General features: G+C 31.1%; 1 protein-coding gene across 3 annotated transcripts in view; it reads left to right on the forward strand.

Annotated features, from left to right (window-relative positions):
- LOC148619893 (cGMP-dependent protein kinase 1-like) overlaps window positions 1–21,823 on the forward strand; it is an 83,738-nt gene extending 61,915 nt beyond the window's left edge. For all 3 annotated transcript variants that reach the window (XM_088580285.1, XM_088580287.1, XM_088580286.1), the window contains exons 6-17: window positions 2,421–2,498; window positions 3,439–3,533; window positions 7,972–8,043; window positions 11,195–11,266; window positions 11,488–11,575; window positions 14,669–14,808; window positions 16,083–16,172; window positions 16,792–16,933; window positions 18,460–18,623; window positions 19,045–19,167; window positions 19,739–19,868; window positions 20,645–21,823. In XM_088580285.1, the coding sequence (XP_088436411.1) occupies window positions 2,421–2,498; window positions 3,439–3,533; window positions 7,972–8,043; window positions 11,195–11,266; window positions 11,488–11,575; window positions 14,669–14,808; window positions 16,083–16,172; window positions 16,792–16,933; window positions 18,460–18,623; window positions 19,045–19,167; window positions 19,739–19,868; window positions 20,645–20,743 (1,293 nt within the window). In that variant the 3' untranslated portion in view covers window positions 20,744–21,823. The remainder of the gene's footprint in view (window positions 1–2,420; window positions 2,499–3,438; window positions 3,534–7,971; window positions 8,044–11,194; window positions 11,267–11,487; window positions 11,576–14,668; window positions 14,809–16,082; window positions 16,173–16,791; window positions 16,934–18,459; window positions 18,624–19,044; window positions 19,168–19,738; window positions 19,869–20,644) is intronic.
- The last annotated feature ends 253 nt before the right edge of the window (window positions 21,824–22,076 follow it).

Consider the following 22,076-nt stretch of genomic DNA (forward strand, 5'->3'; position numbering starts at 1 on the left):
AATTTCGTTGTGTTTGATTACATATAGACAACATTATCATAGGGTTCATTATTGTATCATAATGAATGTTTGAGACGCCGCGATATTTAATTCTACTGGGCCAGATATATACAGAATGACGTAAGCCGAAAGTGGAGACCGGTAAAATAGTAATAAGCCCACTAGAGCGAGATATGTTGTTCAGTTGAGACGTTCATGACGTTTGTCTTTTATATCGGCGACGCCACAGCCGAATTAATGTAAATTTGTCATTGGAAAATACTAATATTTTTCAGTATTACGGTAGTAAAATATCAGTCAGGAGGAACAATAGTAGTTGCGTATAAATGAACGTATCTTGCTGAAAAAAAAAACAACCACAACAACCAAAAAGCTGACTGATGCGGTTTTCGTAATTGTGCCATAATGTGTATGATAATATCATTAGTTTTGTAATGTAATTTACAGGTAATATATCTTCTATCACTTCAACATCAGTTCCTTGTTTTCTTTCTCCTTAGGAATAAACAAGTTCAACTGTTCAATGTACGATAATTTAGCATAGCTTACAACGGGAATTATGTACAATTACGGCCCTCTGAGGAGGTGAATATCCAAAATTGTCAACCCGAACTAGGGTTATTTTCCTTAGGGCTTTAGAGTGCCGTAATTGTTTTATTAGACCGAACAAATAAAGGACTAACACAAAATGCATACTAAAGATGGGTTATTCACCTGCCCTTGTATTTTATTGTTGATGGGTTATTCAAATTAATCTATGTCACGTGATTATATTTCAACAGAATTAATCCTTTTTTATATAAGGTATAATAATTATTTATCAGCTATTAAATATTTTAATCATAGAGTTAGCCCTCTGCGACTTTAATAAGAATGAAACCGTTTTCAAACCAGAATTAAATAGTTGTTTATATACCGATGGTTACCGATGCGAGCCAAAACTTATGTGTGTCGAATATATTTGTTTTCACTTTGATAGTTGATGATTAGACTTGCTACAAATATCTGCGTATTGATATTTTACAAAATGTATATACCACTAACCATTCACTGTCCGTCTGCTGTAGAGGTTTCTGAATATTTAAGAGTAGGGATACTAATTTAAAATAACAAGACTCTGAGCAAGTCTAGTAAAGGATCTTATTTGTTTGTTAAATTACAGAGTGTTCCTTTTTGCCACGTGTTAAGTACATTTGTATATTTGTGTGGATTTTAACCATTTGATTAAAACCGGAAGTAAACAACATTATCAGCACAATACTGATTATCAATACTATGCTCTCTTTAGGTCCATGGCTCTTGGGCTTGATAAGGCTGTTTCGACTTTATATGCAGGCCAATATGGAAAATATTATACGATAATTTATTGATAAAATAATATTTATTTCATCTGACTTTTGTATGTAATATAAAACATTGTGCATCGTGCCGTTTATTTAAAACAAAACATTTACCTCAAAGCTATACTATTTCTTTTCTTGTCAATGGTATAACGTCTAGTTTTATCTAAACAGACTTCATCCCGACGGAACCGTAATGTAAGCTGCAAATCGATTGTTTGTGTGTATAGTCAACAAAGAAAGGAATTCTTTTTTTTTCACTTCTGATTAAGCCGTCAGTAGGCGTTTAGATTGAGGAGTAGGATAATATATTTTGGTCTAATTATATTGACCTTCCAGAATTGGAATGAACTCAGTAGATTTTTTTGCTTACTGTTGTCAAATGTCTTAGTGGCAAAGACGTGTTTTCTAAAGGTCAGCTGGAAAAAAATATTACTGGATATTTAAATTCTATTCCTTGACGGGTGTCAAATAGGAAGATGTTGACTTAAATGTTTTCAACCTAGAATTTAATTGCTTGTTGTTAATTCGGTGTGTTCCTTTCAGGGCTTGTTTCTCCACTAACTGTTGTGCGTACAATTTTGTCTTGTCCTATTTATGTATTTTAGTCATGTTATTCATTAACTAACTCGAAAGGAGGATTCAAGGACTTTTATTAGTAGATATTGAGTTTAATACTCTGCGAAAATGCGGCCGTAAAATGGTATCATGCTGTCGCCATCGTCGTCGTCCGAAGACATTTCATGCTTAGTTCGATTATGAAAAATTTGACTGGAACCGTTTAGGAATGACGTACGAAATAGGGTTCACTTTGATTCTGGTGAAAGTCATCAAGTATTTAATTGCAATCACAATGCAGAACTGTATCATGCTTGAATGTCTGTACCTGTTCCAAATGTTTTAGGTTCGACCTCTGCGGTTGTATCAAGCTATGCATTAAGAGGCGTTTTTTCTGCGTATGAATTCTTCTTTTTATAAAGCATAATAGCAGTTTGATATTTCAGAGACAGTTTAAAATGTAAATTTAAATTGAACAAATTAATTTTAGACAAATATTAACAGTAAAATTATTTTTTTCAGACCCATTTTAACAATGGAGAATACATCATTAGACAGGGTGCTAGAGGAGATACATTCTTTATTATTGCTAAAGGAAAGGTATGTATATACAACTCTCATAATTATTATGTGCCATAGTGAAATATGTTCAAGCCTAACCCTGGATAAGTCAAAATTATTTGTAAACCAAACATCTTTTGAAATTCCATCATAAAATATAAAATACTTTTGTACCTGTTCAAGCGAAATCTCTGCATTAATCGTACATATCCCTCGGACAAATTAGGTTTCGTAAAAAATAATTCAGGTTACATACTGTGTTGTATTAATCAAAATTTGCAGTATTAGAAATTTCAAAATACCTAAACCACTGAGGCTTCATTCCTAGTATTGCCCATTTTACAACCTTTCGGTGATGTATTTGGCTTCCTATTTCGATATTTTTGGTTTTGGGTACTTCTTTTGAGTTGAGTCCTAGTTGCTCATTTACTTTTGTTACTTTGTATGTATTATTTTAGATACTTTATGTTCTTTGTTGTGTTTGTCTGTTTTCCATGTCTGATCTTTGTCCCTGGATTACATTCTTTTTATTTCTGCTAGATTCTTGGTTCCCTTGATTACTCTAGATTTAGATCTTCCTTTATTTTTGATAATAATGCTGCTGATTAGAGGTTACTCCTTAAACACGTATACAGCATATCGACATTTGCAATATATATGATTGGTATTTTTGTATTTAAATATGTACTGCAGTAAAACCATATTAACAAAACAATGAAATAAACTGGACACCTTTCTATACGAATCAGCAGCCTCACATTATTTTTTTGTAAATTAAGCACATGCTTTAAGTGAGCAAACTCGCCAATCTTAAAGAGCTCTGGTGTTATCATATAATATAAACTTATACTTCATTGTTGATATAGAAAACAACTTTTTAATCAATAACAAAATAATATTTCAGTGCTTTACCGATATTTACAAAAAAACATCTTTAATACTTTCTGATTCAGGATGCGGGTAATAATTATTCTTTTAGGTAAAAGTAACCAAACGAAACTCCAAATCGGGAGAGGAACAAGTGATACGACACCTACAACGAGGAGATTTCTTTGGTGAAAAGGCATTACAAGGGTATGTAAGATTTATTTTTTTTAAAATATGTGTCACTGTTGAGCGCCATTTTCATAGTTTCATGGGTTGGGATATTTTATGTCAACTGCATTCATCTTGAAATTTCTGCTATCCATAGGTATTTTGTTTTTGACAGTTAATCAAGGTGTGTGTACACAACCTATCTGTGTGTGATTATTTGGTTTATTCTGCTGTACTTAAGTATCACTCCAGCTAAGACATGCAAGAATGATGCAAAATGTGATTCATGGGTAAAAAGCCTACATATTTTTATTTTTGATATTCTGTTTGAAATGTCATAGTAAACAGAAATAAGCATGTGGTTTTTCATATATAGCTCTTAGGAGATGAAAATTATATAGAATGCACTGTAGATTTCAAAATTAAGGGAAATAAGTCTGTAAATGGCGCTTAAATACAATAGAATCTACTGTATTTTCAATTTCAATTATCTCCAATGATTAAGAGCAGGCAGATTTGAATGAATAATTACACATCATAGTATAGACCCATAAAACAACTTAATTACAAAAATTAAAATATGTAGCCTTTTTTGGGGTGTATCACATTTTTCAGATTTTGCTTGATTCTTACAAAGACAGCTACTTAAAAAGTAGGTTAGATCAAAGCCTGGAACGCAAGTCTTTGATCTCCTTCCAAAAACAAGCATATTGAATTAGTTTTGATTCCTTGAGAGTCGCCTGCTTAATTACGAAAATGCTAAAACTGCTTTGCAAATTTATAATTTATTCAATACTTTTTGTAAGAATTATAAACCCCAATATATGAATCAGTGAGACTCGTTGAGGGAATTATGGAAGCTTTTAGTTGATAAGAGAGAAATTTTATTAATCATCCATTAATTACAAAAGAGGGTGTTAATTAGAACCTGTAAAATCCTTCTGTAATATTTACTGCTTCCGCTTTTAGATTTATGGGCTTCTTATAAACGAAAACTACAAAAGAAATCGCAATTTTGTATTGATATCCTAATTAAATTAGCACATGGTGGTAATTGAGCCCTCGTGAGAACTCTCCGTTTTTTGTTATGGCATTGTTTAAGATCTTTTAGCACTTGATTTATGAATATATTCATTTTAAGGCAATGTGAAGTCTGAAGCTTGAAATTTACAATACTTTAATATCAACTTGGATGAACATGCATGGTTGTTTTAAAATAAATAGAGCTACAAAATAAAATGAAACAGAGCAAACTGGATTCAATACATAGTCTTTCTGTGCTACATGTCAATATATCTATATAGTATTTGTTTCGAGGCAAGGAAAGCAATTTTTCACTTCCCGAAGAAAAAAAAAACAAAAACAAAAACAAAAACAAAGCAAAAAAACCAAAAAAAAACCCGTTTTTTTCCGGTGTTTACTATGCTCAACACTTTAAAGGTTCTGATGCCGTCATAATGGGAATTCAACCAATCAGTTTCCGAGAAAAAGTTAAACAAAACAGGACAAAACAAAACACGGAAACAGCAAGACACAGACAAATAAATAATCAAAAGAATCAAGACATAAAAAAGCCAAAAAAGACAACAAACAAAACAAAACAAAAATAACGCAAAAATACAGTAGCGTAATAGGCATATAATACTTTTACCTCAAACTAGTATAGACTGAATGTGTATAATGCTTATATGTTTGTGTTGTGTTTGTAATTTTTAAAAGCGTTGAACTTCCGACCCACATCTCCTTAAAACCTGTTGATTTGAGATAATCTGGTAGATCTGAGAAATTCAAAGGAACCGAATAGATGACTGACTGGGGTAAAAATAGACATGTATATCAGACAGATAGTGCACATTTGATTACAGATGCCTATTTTCAAGTGATGACTCATAATTCATAGATTTTATAGGTACATTTTGATCTTGAGTGTTAACATTATAACAGATCTGACCATCAACTTATCTTGCACTCCAAAATATTTTTTAATTGGTCGACATCTATTTGTACTTTGCTAGTTCACGGAGTCTCTCTTTTATGACAAAAACTATAACAATCAATAAATTTCACATAAAAGCTGTTATTATAAGAAATAAACATGAAAGTTTATCTTTCAGATGATAAGTTTGTTATTGACTTCATGAATATTTTGTTCGGTTACCTCAAACCTGTAATGCTTTCTGTGAATCATTTTGACCTAAGCACTTCTTGCATTCGAATTTAATTCGTGAGGAAAACTGTACAAAATTTGATTACTACTTAATGCATTATTTTATCTAGTTTATTTTTGAGACTGTTGGTATGACTGATATAAATTATAACTTCGAAACTAAATATATTAAAATTAAATTTGTTATGCTTTCTGTTTAAGGCTGTTTATTATCTAGACACATTTAAAAATGTAAAAATGAAAGAATTGTGAAGTACTTTAATTTGTGATGCCACTTTCATGGATTTGGAAAGAAAGTTCGTGGATTCTTGAATTTGTGGTTTTGAGGTTGGCCTACCAACGAAAACCACGAAAATTGGTACCCCACGAACAGTAGTATTTTCACAGTATTGCGATATGATTGACAGATTGGTCAAACTGAACCAGTATATAGTCGGGTTTATTTTATTTCAATAAATGGACATCTTTCCAAACTACCCTAGAAAGGTTTTTTTTTCTGTTTCGAATCGTGCAAACTTTATATTGTTCAAAACACGATATCCACACCAAGTGATATTTCTATACGTTTTGTTGGTTGATAATGCAGGCATCAAAGTGTTTTTTTTTATTATAATTTAATCACTCCTTATGTCAGGGATGGTATTGAGATAGCAGTAGTTTTCCTTAAACATATTATTTTAGTCTTTATATGAGGTAATTCATGCATGTAAAAAACTCACCGAATTCTCTTCTGTTTTTTTATTCAGAAACAATTAAAGACCCAAAAAAAAAACTGTTAGTTTTTTCATTTGGTTTTTGTACTTTTGAGATAAAAATTGCACAAAGATTGTACGTGAAATGTGCAATTTGCAAGAGTTATCATTTTTGATTTAGATCGTTTAAGTGGGAAATGGGTGTTTGTTCTTTTTTCATATCTGTATACAGAAAGTATTATAGTTATGTGGAAAATGTTGTCTGTAGATTGAAAAAGCATTGTTTGTTCTGCGGGTTTTTCTGCACCGTGAAAAACATTTACAATTGGCAGTGATTGAATTTTTAAACGGACCAGTACTTAATTGTTTATTTGTTTAACACTTCTGTTGATTAGATAATGAAATTGCTGGTGGCACCATTGCATATTGAAACCACTTACGTCACTTCAGATTGTGGAAACGTTTTTTTTTATTTCTTTTACCGGCGTCTTTGAGAACATCGTTTCATATTAGATGTAATCTGCTTGTTAAGCAAGATATTTGATTGATATTGCATAAGAATTGCATAAGAATGCTCTCTGATTTTTTGTTAAAAATGACAAGACCATTAAAAATAAATAAAGAGCAATACATATGAAAAATAAAAGCAATTAAGATCTCTCCTGCGTAAGTGAAAGTCAATCGGTTAAAATGTGTTGTGTTTGTCTGCAAATATACAGCAAAATATATTAAGCCATCAAGTCTTGACCTTTGAAATAATTTACACTAATTCTTAACCAGAGGTATTCAATAACATGCTTAAATGATGATTTCACGATAATGTAGTTATGATAAAACATATGTTGCAAACAATATGGTTACAAAACTATGTCGGAAGTTTCTGGGTCATGGGAAACTATTGCGCATCACCTTGTCTTGAAAGAAACTAATGTGTTCTTGATTACATTGCTGTCATTAATGCTACAAGGAGTGCAATGTAATCATTGCAAAACTAGGGTTTCCTCTGGTTATCTCACTAAACAGGAAGAAAAATAGTTTTGGTGTAAATTGCGATCACATGTGTTGACTGTCTGAGATGATTTTTTTAGTGTTGAGGTTAACAGCTTAGCATTGATCAAAGCATTCAGCGATGCGTACTGTAGATTGTTGTTTACATTTTGTTCTAAATTTAGAAGTATTCATTCTTTAAAAGTGCAAAGTTGTCTTTTTGTTTGACATATAATTAGATGCTGGGTAATTAATCGCCAATGAAATAAGACAAGATCAACTCGTTGCTGATATGTATTTCAACACAACAAAAACAAAAAAATATATATGATTCTGCTCTTTCAGAATTCACAAAGTTTATTATTTATGTTTTTTTTCTCTCGTTTTTTGTAGATATGTAGATATATAGTCTTACTCATCGTCTAGTACTTTGTATTTAATGCTTAATATTGTTACGAGGTATTTAATGATATTGTTACGAGGTATTTAATGCTTGATATTGTTACGAGGTATTTAATGCTTGATATTGTTACGAGGTATTTAATGATATTGGTACGAGGTATTTAATGCTTGATATTGTTACGAGGTATTTTGAGTCAATTGAAATATAAGATTTAATTTCTATTTTCAGTGAAGATATACGAACTGCCAATGTGATAGTTTCAGACCCTGCTGGAGTAGAATGTCTAGTCATAGATCGAGAGTAAGTAATCGGTTTTGTTTATCATTATTCATCAAATGCTAATCTTACATAGCCAAAAGTGCCATATAAGGTAGAAACATGCTTCATCGATCCGTATGATATATGTTTATCATTTTGATCTTTTGATAACAAATGATATTTTGATTTGATTTGCGTATGATAATCATATTTAAACCTTAGTTTGTTAACATATGACTGTCTTCTGTTCATAAATCATTTGTCTGATCATCCCAAGAAAATCAAATTTTAAGTGAAACATATACATATGATTATCATATTACGCTCAATTCACATGATTAGCATACGTTGCTCTTTACATATGATTATTTCACACTGTTTGCTAATATGACATGACACGTGTTAAATTAAATATTGTACAAAGGTAAAAGAGGAAAATCAATCAAAATGCATGTTAAAGTTATATGTTTTTTGGATTATAAAACTAAACTGCATTCGGCATTGAGTTTGCTTTGACATCACGTGATACCCATCAACTATGGCAACGTAACCGCCTGAGCTTACAATCTCGCATTTCATTAGACAAAAAGTGAGAGCAACCGTTCAATTCAAGGCTCCATTAGGGTCATTGGTGGCCGGAATATTTTCAATCACGCTTATTTATTGAATTATGAATAATCTTTTAAATGTATTGAATAATTGGAAATAGCTTACTTGTTTAACTAATTAACTAATTACGAAATGTAGCACAGTGTTCACATAGTTGAACTGTTCACCAAATAAATTTGGAATGAACTAAGAGAGAAAATGCGTCATTTATCTTCTTTCAAAGATAGTACTTGTTTTAAAATGGAAACATGTGGACACACTTTATGTACAATCGTGAAACTTGTAAAAGATTCCTGCTTTTACCAAAGTGCACGTTATTATGCGTTAGATTGTTTTGAACACGCTATTGTTTGTATACTCAAATTAATATTGATATGTCTTCAAACTATTTTGACCTATCAACACTTGAGTAGGTACAAATGATTATTCACCAGATAATTAAGGCACAAATTCATGTTAAGTACTTTTGGATATGTCGTATGAAAAAAAAAATCAAAATATTCAATTTATTCAATTCGACGTGACGTTGTACAGCTGTTTTAATCTTTGAACCACAACATAGTTGCATCCATAGCATGGAGCGAAAATATTATTGTTCTTCTGTATGTAACATTTACTTGTTAATTTCTGTAGACAATAAAAAATGGGCGTACTTAATATGTTTTCGACAAACCATTTGATGTACTAGTAATTAAGTACTAATAGAATAGCTGTAATATATTTTGGATTGTTATTGTTATTAGTTATTAGTACATCATTAATAACATATGCATAAAAATAGTTATATAATAATTTGACGACTTAATGATGGTATTTATACGATAAGTTATTCAGCATCAATGACTAGACTATCGGATTGATAATCAGCTGTAATATCCATTTGTTGCAAACATTTATCTCCATATCTGCACTTGTACTCTCATGATTGCGACTAGAAGAAGTTTACATTTTTACATTTGCGACATAAATATATTTTTAAAGAAATTCTTGCAGTTTAAAAAGGTGTTTCTAACTCAACCCCTACAATGTAACCGGAGCATGATTTTAAGTTATATTGTTGTTTGTTTCCAGTCTAACTATTAATTTATTGTTTTGAGTATCGTCTTTTTGATTAATAAATAAAATGAACATACGAGTTCAAAGTGTATAGAAATCTGTATTAAAAGAACTTCAAAAAGAAATCTGATTCGGAAGTATGTCCACTCTCATCACTTTCGTTGTATCTGGGTGTCATTTTAACTAATTTTATCAGAAACTCGGTGTGTATTTTTCTGCCAAATAAAAAAATCTACATTGGGAACACAAAATTACGGCAAAGTTTCATTGTACAGTTCAATGTCAAAATTAGTGACATTTTATTTTTTATATAGTTTAGAAATTGCAAGTTCTGTTAAAAAATGGATCTTGGTGAACTTTTCAGTAACTTTGTAAATAATAATTTAGGTGCAATTCTATTTTGTGATGTAATACTGTAGTGTTCTAAGAAGAATTAAAATATTTTGGAAATGCATATCTACAGTAATATCTTTCTGCTGATGGGTAATATGGTTAATTACCAAAATGCAGTAAGATAAACAGCAACGGACTGGTAACTTTCTGTTCTCTGCATGACAGTCTTGCATATTTCGACGTGAACTACGATTACATGCTATTTTAATCCAGAAATGCAGGACTTGAAATCAGTGGATAATTCAATTCGTTTATTTTTGGTTGTCTGGTTCGAAGAATCTCTGCATACTTTGGCATTCCCAAACAATATGTTTTTAAGTTATGGATCTTTGCAACATTACATGGTGATGAGATTTGTCGACGGTTGTTAGTCATCATGTAACAAGAATGTCTCAAGGGAGTTGAACTTGGTGATTGTTAACTTTTTGACCCTCACCCTTCAGGAATATTCATGTTCTGTATTCGTCATTTTTCAATTAAATAGATTTATGTAGAGTCTTGGTCTTAGCGCCGCAAAAAATAAAATACTTAAACCCGAGAATACTCTAAACACTCCCACGGTAAATCCAACCACATTTTAAAGCTGATGGTGTCATTAATAGTAAAACATTTTTCAGTTACATGTATTTATCATATTTTTTGGCGCTTTGGCTAGATTTTTATTCCTTCTCTTGTGTGTTTTACCTTATGGTTTTGTTCAGTTATTGAGCAGGTTATGCGATATGTACAACTTGTTTGCAGTTGATGCTTCATTAACCACGTTATGCAAGAATTACTAGTTAAAAATTAAAAGTCAATACTTGCTGTTACATGTCTAGTAAATTCCAGTCCAATTAGAAAGTGATCCTAAAAAGTATTGTTTAGTATTAAATTCTTTTAGATTTTTGGACTGCAGACAACGTTAATGCCATCACAATACCAAATTATTTTGTTCAAAATTACCATGTTATGAATTGCCCGTGGTGAAATAACAATTAAAAAAACAAACTATAAATCAAGTTGATTTTTATATTTAAATATCTGTATTTCATGTACTGTGTTATCTCCTGTTAATCTTTTTTTTTTAAATTGATCTCCTCTTGTTGTCATTTTTGTTTCAAATTAGCTCTAAAAATTAATGTTTACGTTTTTGTAGATCATATTGTCAGCTGATCAGCGACTTCGATGTTTTGAAGAAAGTCTACGAAGATGACGAAGAACATACGGCGTATGTATAAAAAAAATTTTCATCAAAGTTGAAATAATAGAATTTTTAAAATATGGATATTTGTCTTAACGATTTTGATTAGTGGCCAACAAATTGCATGTTCCTTTATGAAATGAGACGTTTTATATTTTGAATTTACCCGATTTCAGTATTGCTGTGTTTGTTGGTATAATTAAACATTTCTGTTCGTTATGATAAATTGGTTTTCTGTGGTTTTGCAGATTTGATGCCGAGTTTACGAAATTGAAGTTGAGTGATCTAAGCATTGTTGCAACACTAGGAGTGGGTGGATTTGGAAGAGTTGAACTAGTAAGTTCAAATGCTGTTTAAAGAGGGAAACCTAGGGAAAGGGACATAACTCTTAAAATTAGTGATATGTTTGTATCATATTCATTTTCAGCAAAGCCTTTCAAGCTTTTTAAGTTGTGTCCCTTACCCTAGGTTTACATCATTAATATATACTTATTTTTTTCAACAGGATGAATCTAATTTTCAAAACATAATGCAATACAAACATTTTTGCAGCTCCTCCTTAAAGAAGTTTCATATACTTTCGTACAAATGTATGTGGAAATAGCAATAATCAATACCGCCTGTCCGTTTGTCTGTTCTCTCATTATTACATCTGTTACATATTTTTATCACATATAAGAGACATTTGTATATGACTGTTGAAAAAACTAGTCAAAGAATTTATCCGCAGATAAACCTAGACCCAAAAATTGATATTGAAGGTCAAAGGTCGTGGCCACAAGGTCAATCTTTTAACGGCTGAAGTTGCTACGGTTGCATTACTTTTTTTTGTATTTACGTTATTGGTTACAGATGTATACTGATAGCTTCGACTATTTATCTTCATCTATTCTTGAACTTTACACACATTATTTATAAAGGGTTATTTTTATTTAGAACCTCAGTTGCTTACTCATTCTGCTCTAATAATAGATGTTAAAAGGTTATTTATAAATCAGTAGACAGGAGCATTGTTAAAATATCGCTTCATCATATTATTCTGGCAAAGCCGCCAAAAAGATAGTATTACGCCGTGTGAGAATCAAGCAGTCCCTATAGTAATGGTGATTATACATGAACTTTTGCGGATCTTATTTTGTGATGAAGTACATTCATTTCTCTCTCCTGCAAAATTACAATATATTGGACAGTGCAGATCACAATAACGAAGATGATTTTATGATTTGAAAATTAGTTTCATTGTGCTGCATCATTTGTTTGCCATTTAACTTTCTAATCTTATATTTAAAATATGTCTCTCTTTACGACACTCGTTTTGGCAAACTTATTTGTTTCAGTAATGTTTTTATTGTACTAAATGTAAAAAATTCCACAAATATTGTAGCTGTATCATCACCTGCCTGATTCTTTTCTTGACAGATACTGTTGTCTTGAACTTGACCTCTCTTTAACCTTTACTATTCCGGTTCAATATTGGCTTTAATTTCTTCGAAGTAAACAATGCGTATCCAGGTGGAAGATGGTCTAATATGTTTCAAGTACTTATTTTATATTTTATTGTTAGAAATAATATTAATGAACTACAAAGATAGAGTAATGGTGAAACGAAGAGTATATCAGGTTAAACAGTGATGTAGTTACTAGTAATTATCATATGTTTTGGGAGATATCCGTTTTCACCATTTATGCATCCTTTTGTGCCATAACTTATTTTCGTCTTTCACTTTTACAAAAACGTAAACTCATTTCTGCCAAAAAAATATTGCAATCAGTTGCTCCACTTTTAAAAAAGAGGTTTGGCAAAATTTCGAACATTTCGAAGAAATTCTATTCCTTTATCCTGGCTGGAAACATGTAGTTCATAAACAAGTGGCATATGCCATTTTACTGAATAAATTAATTACTACCTAAAATAAAGAGCTACAAGTTAATATTCAAATCAATTATATATCTTACTTCAAAGTCAGTAAACATAACAAGTAATGTTATATACGGACAAACCGAAAGAAAAACCATCCAAACACATATATTGTTCAAATGAGGGGAAGGAAATTTTAATTAATTACATACACGTTTTCTTGGTAAGTATGTTTAACGGAATATCCTGCTTACCATACATGTTTCATACATTCATGATACATGTATATTGTGATCAATACCGGAACAGGTTGACTGGCACAAATGAGTTCCAAATTCTGGCGCAATTCAAATAATTAGGAAAAAGGTTTGCGGAGCAAATGATACTTCTAGGAAATGTAATTGGCACAGAAGAACACGTCCCTCTACTTTCTCGTTTGTGAAAGTTCATATTAATGATATTGCAAATTTAATTCCAGTTGGGGAGTATTTTGAAATGCATACTAAATATGTATAGCATGATCTGTAATTACAACTTGGTAAAACGATTTACCTTTTTTAAATTGGTGCCAGCTTAAAAAATATTTTGAAGCCATAAAACATTTATAAAATGTCTTTGTAAGATTAGATAATGGTAAACATGTTTCTGTCGAAAGCCGATTATTGTACAATTGGAAATAGGATTTCCATAAACTCAAAACACCTAAAATTATTGACACAAAAGTAAACTATTCAGTTTTCATCACCAACTATAGTCCAAGTTGGTACTAAAATTCACTTAATTCGTCTCTATCGTATGATGCTGACTGACATAACAAAATATTCAGCTTTTATCACCATATATCGTCAGAGTACTAACATCATTACTGCAAACACATTAATGTTCGCGGTTGCAAATTTTAGAAAAAAAATCTGTCAAACTTGGCATATTCCGAGATATCAATTTTTGCGGATTCAAACAACGTTATTAATTGTTAAAATTCAACTTCGCGACTTGCACTTGTCTGTCCGCGAAAATAGAAAAAAATAGTACTCCGCGAAAGTAATACGTTTACAGTATTCCATCTGTAACAAACAATGCTGAAAAACATGATAAAAACATATCAACATAATAAAACTACTCTGTTATCACTAAAGTATCTCATCAAAGCATAAAATAGTTATCTTGTTTAGCGCCAAATTAACTTCAGAAGATGACCATCTAGTAATCTGTTATAATGGCTTGTATCTGACTATCTTTCTTTCTTTAGTTTTAAGGTCAATTATTTATCATTTCTATTAGTGTGGCCCTCCTCTGTAGTCTAGGAAGGTACCTGATCAGGTGCAAGATTTTTGATGTTTTTCTTAAAAGTTGTTTTTTATCTCTGTACTGATCCATTTATAAATGTATGGGTTATATCTTTGTTGCTTTCATTCACCGGATACCTGGTGACTCATCTTGCAAATGGATGTTTTGTTGTAGATAAGTCTTCGATAAAATACAATTTGAAGTTCCAAGTTTTTCATAAGTAATTTTAAGATTAAATTTAAATTCAAACATCGACATTAAAAAGTCAAAATGTTTAATTACAGGTCCAAGTCAACAATGATAGTAGTCGAACTTTTGCATTAAAGATCCTAAAAAAACATCATATCGTCGAAACTCGACAACAAGAACATATAATGAACGAAAAGAAAATAATGTCGGAATCTAGATCCGAATTTATAGTGAGGTAAGTACAGTCAGTGTCAATGGTCGATTTTGTGAATCTTTAGTAATAAAGTAATAATAAAAAAAGCAGTGTGACACCTTTGCTTACGATCAGTTTAACGCTTTTGTCCCACCTCAGTATAAAAATGGAAGATGCCTAACAAGTGGTTTTGTTATTTGGCGCTGTATAGCAATTTGGTGTATATCAAATATGTCTTGTGGTTGGTTCTTTTGTCATTATTTATTCAAGAATCTCATCATTATTTTAAAGGTCGTCTTGATTTGAACTGATAAAAGATATCATGAACTCGTATTTTGTTTTTTTTTCCTGTTGAATAAAGTAAGAAGGACATTTGTATGGAAAAGATATAAAACTTATATGCTAAACACGTTAAATTAATGATTAATGACGATTCAGCGAATATAGAAATCACTGTTAATCTATTTAACTTAAGGTGTCATGGGGAAATGTTTGGACAAGTGAAATATTACAATAGACAAAAATACGTAGATTTTTGCTATTTGTTTTTCGGCATAAGATAACATAGCGAAATATCTTACATTCTTCCTCATGTTTTGTATCCATCTGCGCCATGAAAACTGATTTGTTCAACATGTCATAGTTTTCCTTCTTTCCTCTTTCGTCTACCCTGGACTTGACTTTTTATGAGCAACTCGTTGGGTGTTTCTGGAAAAGCAGAGGACGCTTACCCTACCGGTGCACCTGGTTGATGCTCCCAATTTTTAGTGGAGTTTGATTTGCTAATTTGCTTTTGTTACTTTGTATGTATGATTTTAGTTGGTTACTCTTTCAAAATAAATTTTGTTTAGCATACTGAAAATTTCTCAAATTCTTGTCTGCTATTATCACTGCAATGATTTCATTTTTTGCCATTTCTTGTTGGCGATATATTCAAATTCAATGTTATGAATGCAAAAAGGAACAAGTTGTAGGTGTTGATTTTCTTTACAGATTTATAATCACAATTGTCGTTCTGTAGCAGTAAATTTTCAATAATCCATGAAACAAGGCATTAAAATTATCAGTTACGTTTTGAAAAATGATTTTGATAGAGAAATACAACCTGCTGGCAATAAATCAGCTTCAGCACCAAGAACAGCTTAATTTTTTCATTGTATATGGATGTACATGATCAAAGTGGAATTAAGAACACAAGACATATAAATAAATTTGAAAATTGGAGTGCATGGAATATATGCACTGATATAACTATTGTCTTCTGTCCGTCGAAATGTTTTATTAATTAACTTAACAATGACAATCTTCAAATATAGATTACATAGGACATTCAAAGACCGTAAATACCTGTATATGCTACTAGAAGTTTGTCTAGGTGGTGAACTGTGGACAGTTTTACGTGATAAGTGAGTAATATCATATTTTCTTTTCCTTTATAGATACGTATGCTCTAAAATAAATTGCAATTATTGGACCTTCATAACTTATTCTCAATAGCCATTTCAATGAAATTCACCGTCTGTAGGAGAATGTTTTGTTCTATGTAAATTACCTAAACTAGTTCATCCTGCTATGTTCAGGTATATGTATATGTAAACATGTAATAGGTATAAAAAGGAACAAACATCAGGGTTCTTTCTCCGTGAATGGGCAATGATTTATCTATATCATGCTACTTACTCTAAAATACTAATTTTTTTCGCTGATTCTTGGTTTTAATTCCATAATTCGACTATTTAACTTGCACAACTTACACTGTCTGAAACATGTATTCTACTACAAAGATACTTTTGCAGTGATTTTTTACCGGCGGATGCCTTCTCGCGAATACGCAAAATGGAACTATTCAAGAAACAAATCTGAAAAGATAAGGAAAAAAAGAAATCCACCATAACTGAATCTTTTGTGAGAAAAAAATTACTAAAAGCATATTTCTTCGTTACAATACTTATTATCCTTTCAGTAAAACTGGAGTTATTTTTATTATTTTAATAAGAATACTCATTATATATAACTTTATCCTAGAGGGTCATTTGATGACAGCACGACAAGGTTCTACACAGGATGTGTTATCGAAGCTTTAGCCTACTTACACAACAAAGGTGTTGTTTATAGAGATCTCAAACCCGAAAATTTACTGCTGGATAACAATGGCTATGTGAAACTTGTAAGTATATAGAAGATATCAATGAATATACCATACTATAAGTATGTATATGATAGCAATGACTATGTCGAACTTGTAAGTTCATAGAAGATAGCTATGGCTATGTCAGACTGTAAGTATATGAATGTAATCCAGGGACAAAGACCAGACATGGAAAACAGACATACACAACGAAGAACATAAAGTAACTAAAATCATATATATAAAGTAACAAAAGCAAATGAGCAACCCGGACTCCACTAAAAACTGGGAGCATGGACAAGGTAGTGTAAGCGTCCTATGCTTCTCTAGAAACACCCGCCGAGTTGCTCATAAAAAGTCAAGTCCGGGGTACACAAACGAGGAAAGGAAAACTATGACTCGTTGAATAAACCAGTTTTCATGGTGCAGATGGATACAACATTACGATCCACGAGTGTATGATGACGACCATAAAACTTCTGTAGTGATGACTTCAATCTTGTAGCAACATTAGCCTGTTCCTGACGCATATTTATTAGAGTTATAGCGGGATACAAAAAAGTCTGAGTAGTTTCGGCAAGCTCTGGCATAATGTATGAGTTGTGATATGAACACTCCATACATATGCTGAAGGGATGTTGCCACAGATGAAAGGAAAGTTGACAATTCTGAATGAAAAGTCATCACGTTTGACATAAAGTTTGGTCAATAGTTTTTCCTTTACCATCGATTTCTAAGTATAGGTCAAGGTATGAGGCTGACTTCACGCTGTCTGTTTCCTTTATCTCAAGTTCTTTGGGGTAGATGCGATGTATCATATTCCCGATATTAGGATTGTTTAATATAATATATAAATGATGGCAATGACCATGTCGAACTTGTAAATATATAGAAGATATCAATGAATATATGAAACTTTTAGTATACTGAAGAAAATAATGACTAAGTCAAACTTATAAGTTCATAGAAGATAGCTATGGTTATGTCAAACTTGCAAGTTCATAGAAGATAGCTATGGTTATATCAAAATGTAAGTAAATAGAAGATAGCAATGACCATGTCGAACTTGTAGATACAGAAGATATCTATGACTATGTTAAACTTGTAAGTACATTGTATATAAAGAAGATATCAACGATCATGTAGAACTTGTAAGTATATAGAGGGTAGCAATGACTATGTCGAATTTGTAAGATATTAATGACGATGTCAGTCTTATAAGTATATAGAAATTTTATGAATGACTAATGCAATGAAGGCATGTATCTAATCACATAGAATCATTAATCAAGTTATAAGTAAAAAATCAAATTAATATTTTAATGAGTTTGCTTAATCAATTGAGTATTAGAATTAAATTTAAACTTAAATGCTTTTCAATTTACCTTTAATTATTATGATTGTTTTATCCATTTATATTTACTATTCTTAATGTGGAACCAAATGGTTGTTAAAATGTTAATATTATGGATGAAATATATGATATTCTGTTCAGTAAGTCAAATTTTAATCTGGGCACCATTTTGATTATCATGTATACCATTACCATTTTTATACTTGTTCAGGTTGACTTTGGTTTTGCCAAGAAAGTAGGTTTAGGGAGAAAGACTTGGACATTCTGTGGCACTCCAGAGTATGTAGCTCCAGAAATAATCCTTAATAAAGGACATGACATATCATCAGATTTCTGGTCATTAGGGATACTCATGTTCGAACTTCTCACTGGAAGGTAAAAATGTGTTTAAGCATCATCAGTTAATCAGGTTCAATCTATTTTGTTATGAGCCTTGAGTCTTTTTATGGAACTTTTTTTTTATACAAAGACCAGTATAATTTCTATCACTAATGTCACCAAACACAAATGTTAACAATAACGCTTACCAATGATAAGATAATGTAAAGGTTCTAACGTTCATATATGGATTATCGATTCTAAAGATTTTTGACCAAAAGCTTTATAAAAGAATCGGTTATTTACGATCTACTTTTCAAACACTTCCTTGTAAGAACATTAAGGGGACCAGAAAATAGTTTCCCGGCAATTCGACGATACGAAGTTAACATATTAATTCCTTGTGTAAGAAAACAAAGATAAACAAAATCTTTGTTGTGTAAATTAAAAAACATATGTTCTTTTTCTTCTTTTTAAGCCCTCCATTTTCAGGACAAGATCCAATGAAAACCTACAATATTATACTAAAGGGCATTGATGCTATTGACTTCCCAAGAAAAATTACCAAGAATGCTCAAAACCTAATCAAAAAATTATGCAGGTATGTATGAAATAACAGCGATAACAAAATTAACGAATTCATAATCATACTACATGAAGGGATTAAATTGTATATAACATGGCAAAATTAAGGAAAAATGAAGTTCGTCAAATAAGAGAAATATATACAAATTTGAAACAAGTACTATCTTTAAAAAAAGATAGCCGACGCAGCAAAATAAGTTATTTTTCATCAGGAAATAACACATGGCACGCACTTTCAATTTCTGATAGTTTTTTTCGAACGCCACTAAGTTATCAATATTTGGCCAATCGAGAAATAGATTTTTGATCAGGTGACTTGCGTTTCCATGGAAGAGCGCCTTTAAGGTCAAAGGGTAAAAAGTGAAACTATACCGACTGCGTCGGAAAAAATGTTAACAAGTGTATACTTAAGAATATTATAGGCTGAACTAAATCTGTATTATTTGTCATATCTTAAGAAAGAAGGTATTTGTTTTGTATTTTTCTGGTATGTCTTAATGCAAATAACATGTTCTTAATATTTTGTCATAGTGTTTTTTATTCCTTGGAGTACATTTTTGTTTGGATATGTTATTATTTATTATCAGAGAAAATCCATCAGAACGATTAGGTTTTGGACGAGGAGGCATGAGAGAAATACAGAAACACAAATGGTTTGATGGCTTTAATTGGGAAGGTTTACGGAAAAGGTCCACAAAGTCTCCATTTATGCCAGAGGTATGAGGTTTTGATTTGCATCACTGATCAAAGTTAAATGCTCCAACATGTTGAAGTCCTTCTTGATAATACATGAAGTATTTTAATTGAATTTGACATTGACATTATATGAAATATCTGCTCCATTTAAGTTTTATCTGGTCTTTATATTTTACTTTTGTTAGAGTGAATCACTGAACATTGTTTAAATATCATAATGGCTTAATGTCGGAAGTTATTATATGCATTATATAGGGAAAATTAGAATTTTTATGCAATTATGGGAAATAGCCTTGAGATTTTTTTTCTAAAATTCTAAAAAGAACACTTGCATGGCATTCTTTAAGATCAGAAAAATCATGGACAGTGGGCTTGTTCACTCTTTATGTGCATAAAAATGAAATCCTCTTTACTTTCAAATACAATTTTGTTCAGACTTTATTTTCCACATAAAAAGGACTTTTGGGAAATATGTTTATGTTTTTCATATATGCTTTGTATCAAACAAAATTGATTTTTAGATTATGTTTTAAAAAACTAGTTTTCAAATAATTTAATTTGCCAGAAGTCCAGTCTTGAAAGATGCCCCATGAAGTATGTATTATCGACTCTAAATAATAAAAGTTATGATTTTATATTTTATATACCATTAAGCTATCACTATGCCTCAAAAATATCAAATTTAAAATTCAGATTTGTTTCAGGCAAATAAGAACATTTAACACCTCGCTTCCATTAAGCCTTCCAAAACTTGGTAAGCACAGCAAATAAACAAAATCTTTGTTCTGTAATTTTAGATAAAAAATCCTGTCGATACCACGAATTTTGATGACTATCCGGAGGAAGAGGATGAACCGCCTCCTGATGACGTCACTGGGTGGGACCGAGAATTTTGATGACGTGGTTCACCAAAGACGATTTGTGTAGGACAATCATTTACAGTTGAATAGACACATAATTGGTTTAAAAAAGAATCTGTGATAGAATGACAAATACTGCTAGCTAGTGTATTTTACTGATTGGCAAAATTGTAGCAGACTTTGGAAAACGAAGTGCTACACAATTACTAGAACCTGTGATTAGCTTGTATCCACAAAATCATGACCCAACAGGGATGAAGCACACAGTGTTGTCCAAGCTTTAATTCCGTGAACTAATGTTATGAACTTGCATTGTAGAATGCATTTGTAATGACGAAAAATGGAATATTGTTATTTATTCGTATAATTAGCTGAAATATGACAGTGCCTTATTCAAATGTGTCTTCCAGAGGTATATATTGACGGTAAATACGTGTTTTTTTTTACTAGTGCAATTCTACTGCCTATATTGTCAGATGGTTGAATGGCATAGTTTAAATATACAAGATACAGGAACTTGTATATAGTTCTGTAGTGTATAGGAGTCGTCTTTCATATCTTTTACATTATTTAGATGTATTGAAAGAAAATTGTTTAGCCTCGGAAAAAAAAATAATTGGATCCCTAAAGTATTCTAAAAGTGCAAAATGTTATGGATAAAATGACCCTATAAATTATTATGATTTATGATCCATTGTCTTTTTGTTCTTTTAAATGTAAACTATTTATTTGATATTTGTGGAATCAATAGTTTTTATATTCGTTTCCTTTATCTAACAAATTCTCATTAACTTGATCGCCTATAAAAATAGATAAATTAAAATTGAATGCGCAAGGAAATATATGTATATTCAAAATGCATTAAGTATTTTTGAACTATATTAAATATTTTTTTGGAACTTGATAAGATAACTTGATTTCTTTAATATGAAAAGTTGCTTTGTTTCAGAAAAAAGTTTCAATTATTATGAATTCCTTGTACTCTTATGCATCAGATGTTACATATTTTTACCAATTGTTAGGCTTTGAGTTTTCGTTTGTTTATGTAAGAATTTCTTGAAATATATAATTGAGATGATTTTTGCAGTTGAGACGAAAATAAAAATTTCAAGTGTTTTTGTTTCGTTTACCTGCTTGATTATGCAAATTATTTGACGCCTTTAGTAAAACATTTGTGTCTAGGAACCCTCCGGCGGATCCCAATAAACATGTAATTCCTGTCAAATATTTTTACCACAGAAAAACTTCAACATTTCCATCCAAAACATTAAAACAGTGATCCCATAAATATCTTTAAAAAAATTACCACCCATAATTGATCGGCTTGGTACCATAAACCAAATAATACCAAAAAGTCAAAAGAGGTCAA

The sequence above is a fragment of the Perna viridis genome, chromosome 4 (genome assembly GCF_037379345.1).
Source record: "Perna viridis isolate PV_CMFRI_1.1 ecotype Kerala chromosome 4, ASM3737934v1, whole genome shotgun sequence".
In the NCBI taxonomy this organism is placed as follows: Eukaryota; Metazoa; Mollusca; class Bivalvia; order Mytilida; family Mytilidae; genus Perna; species Perna viridis.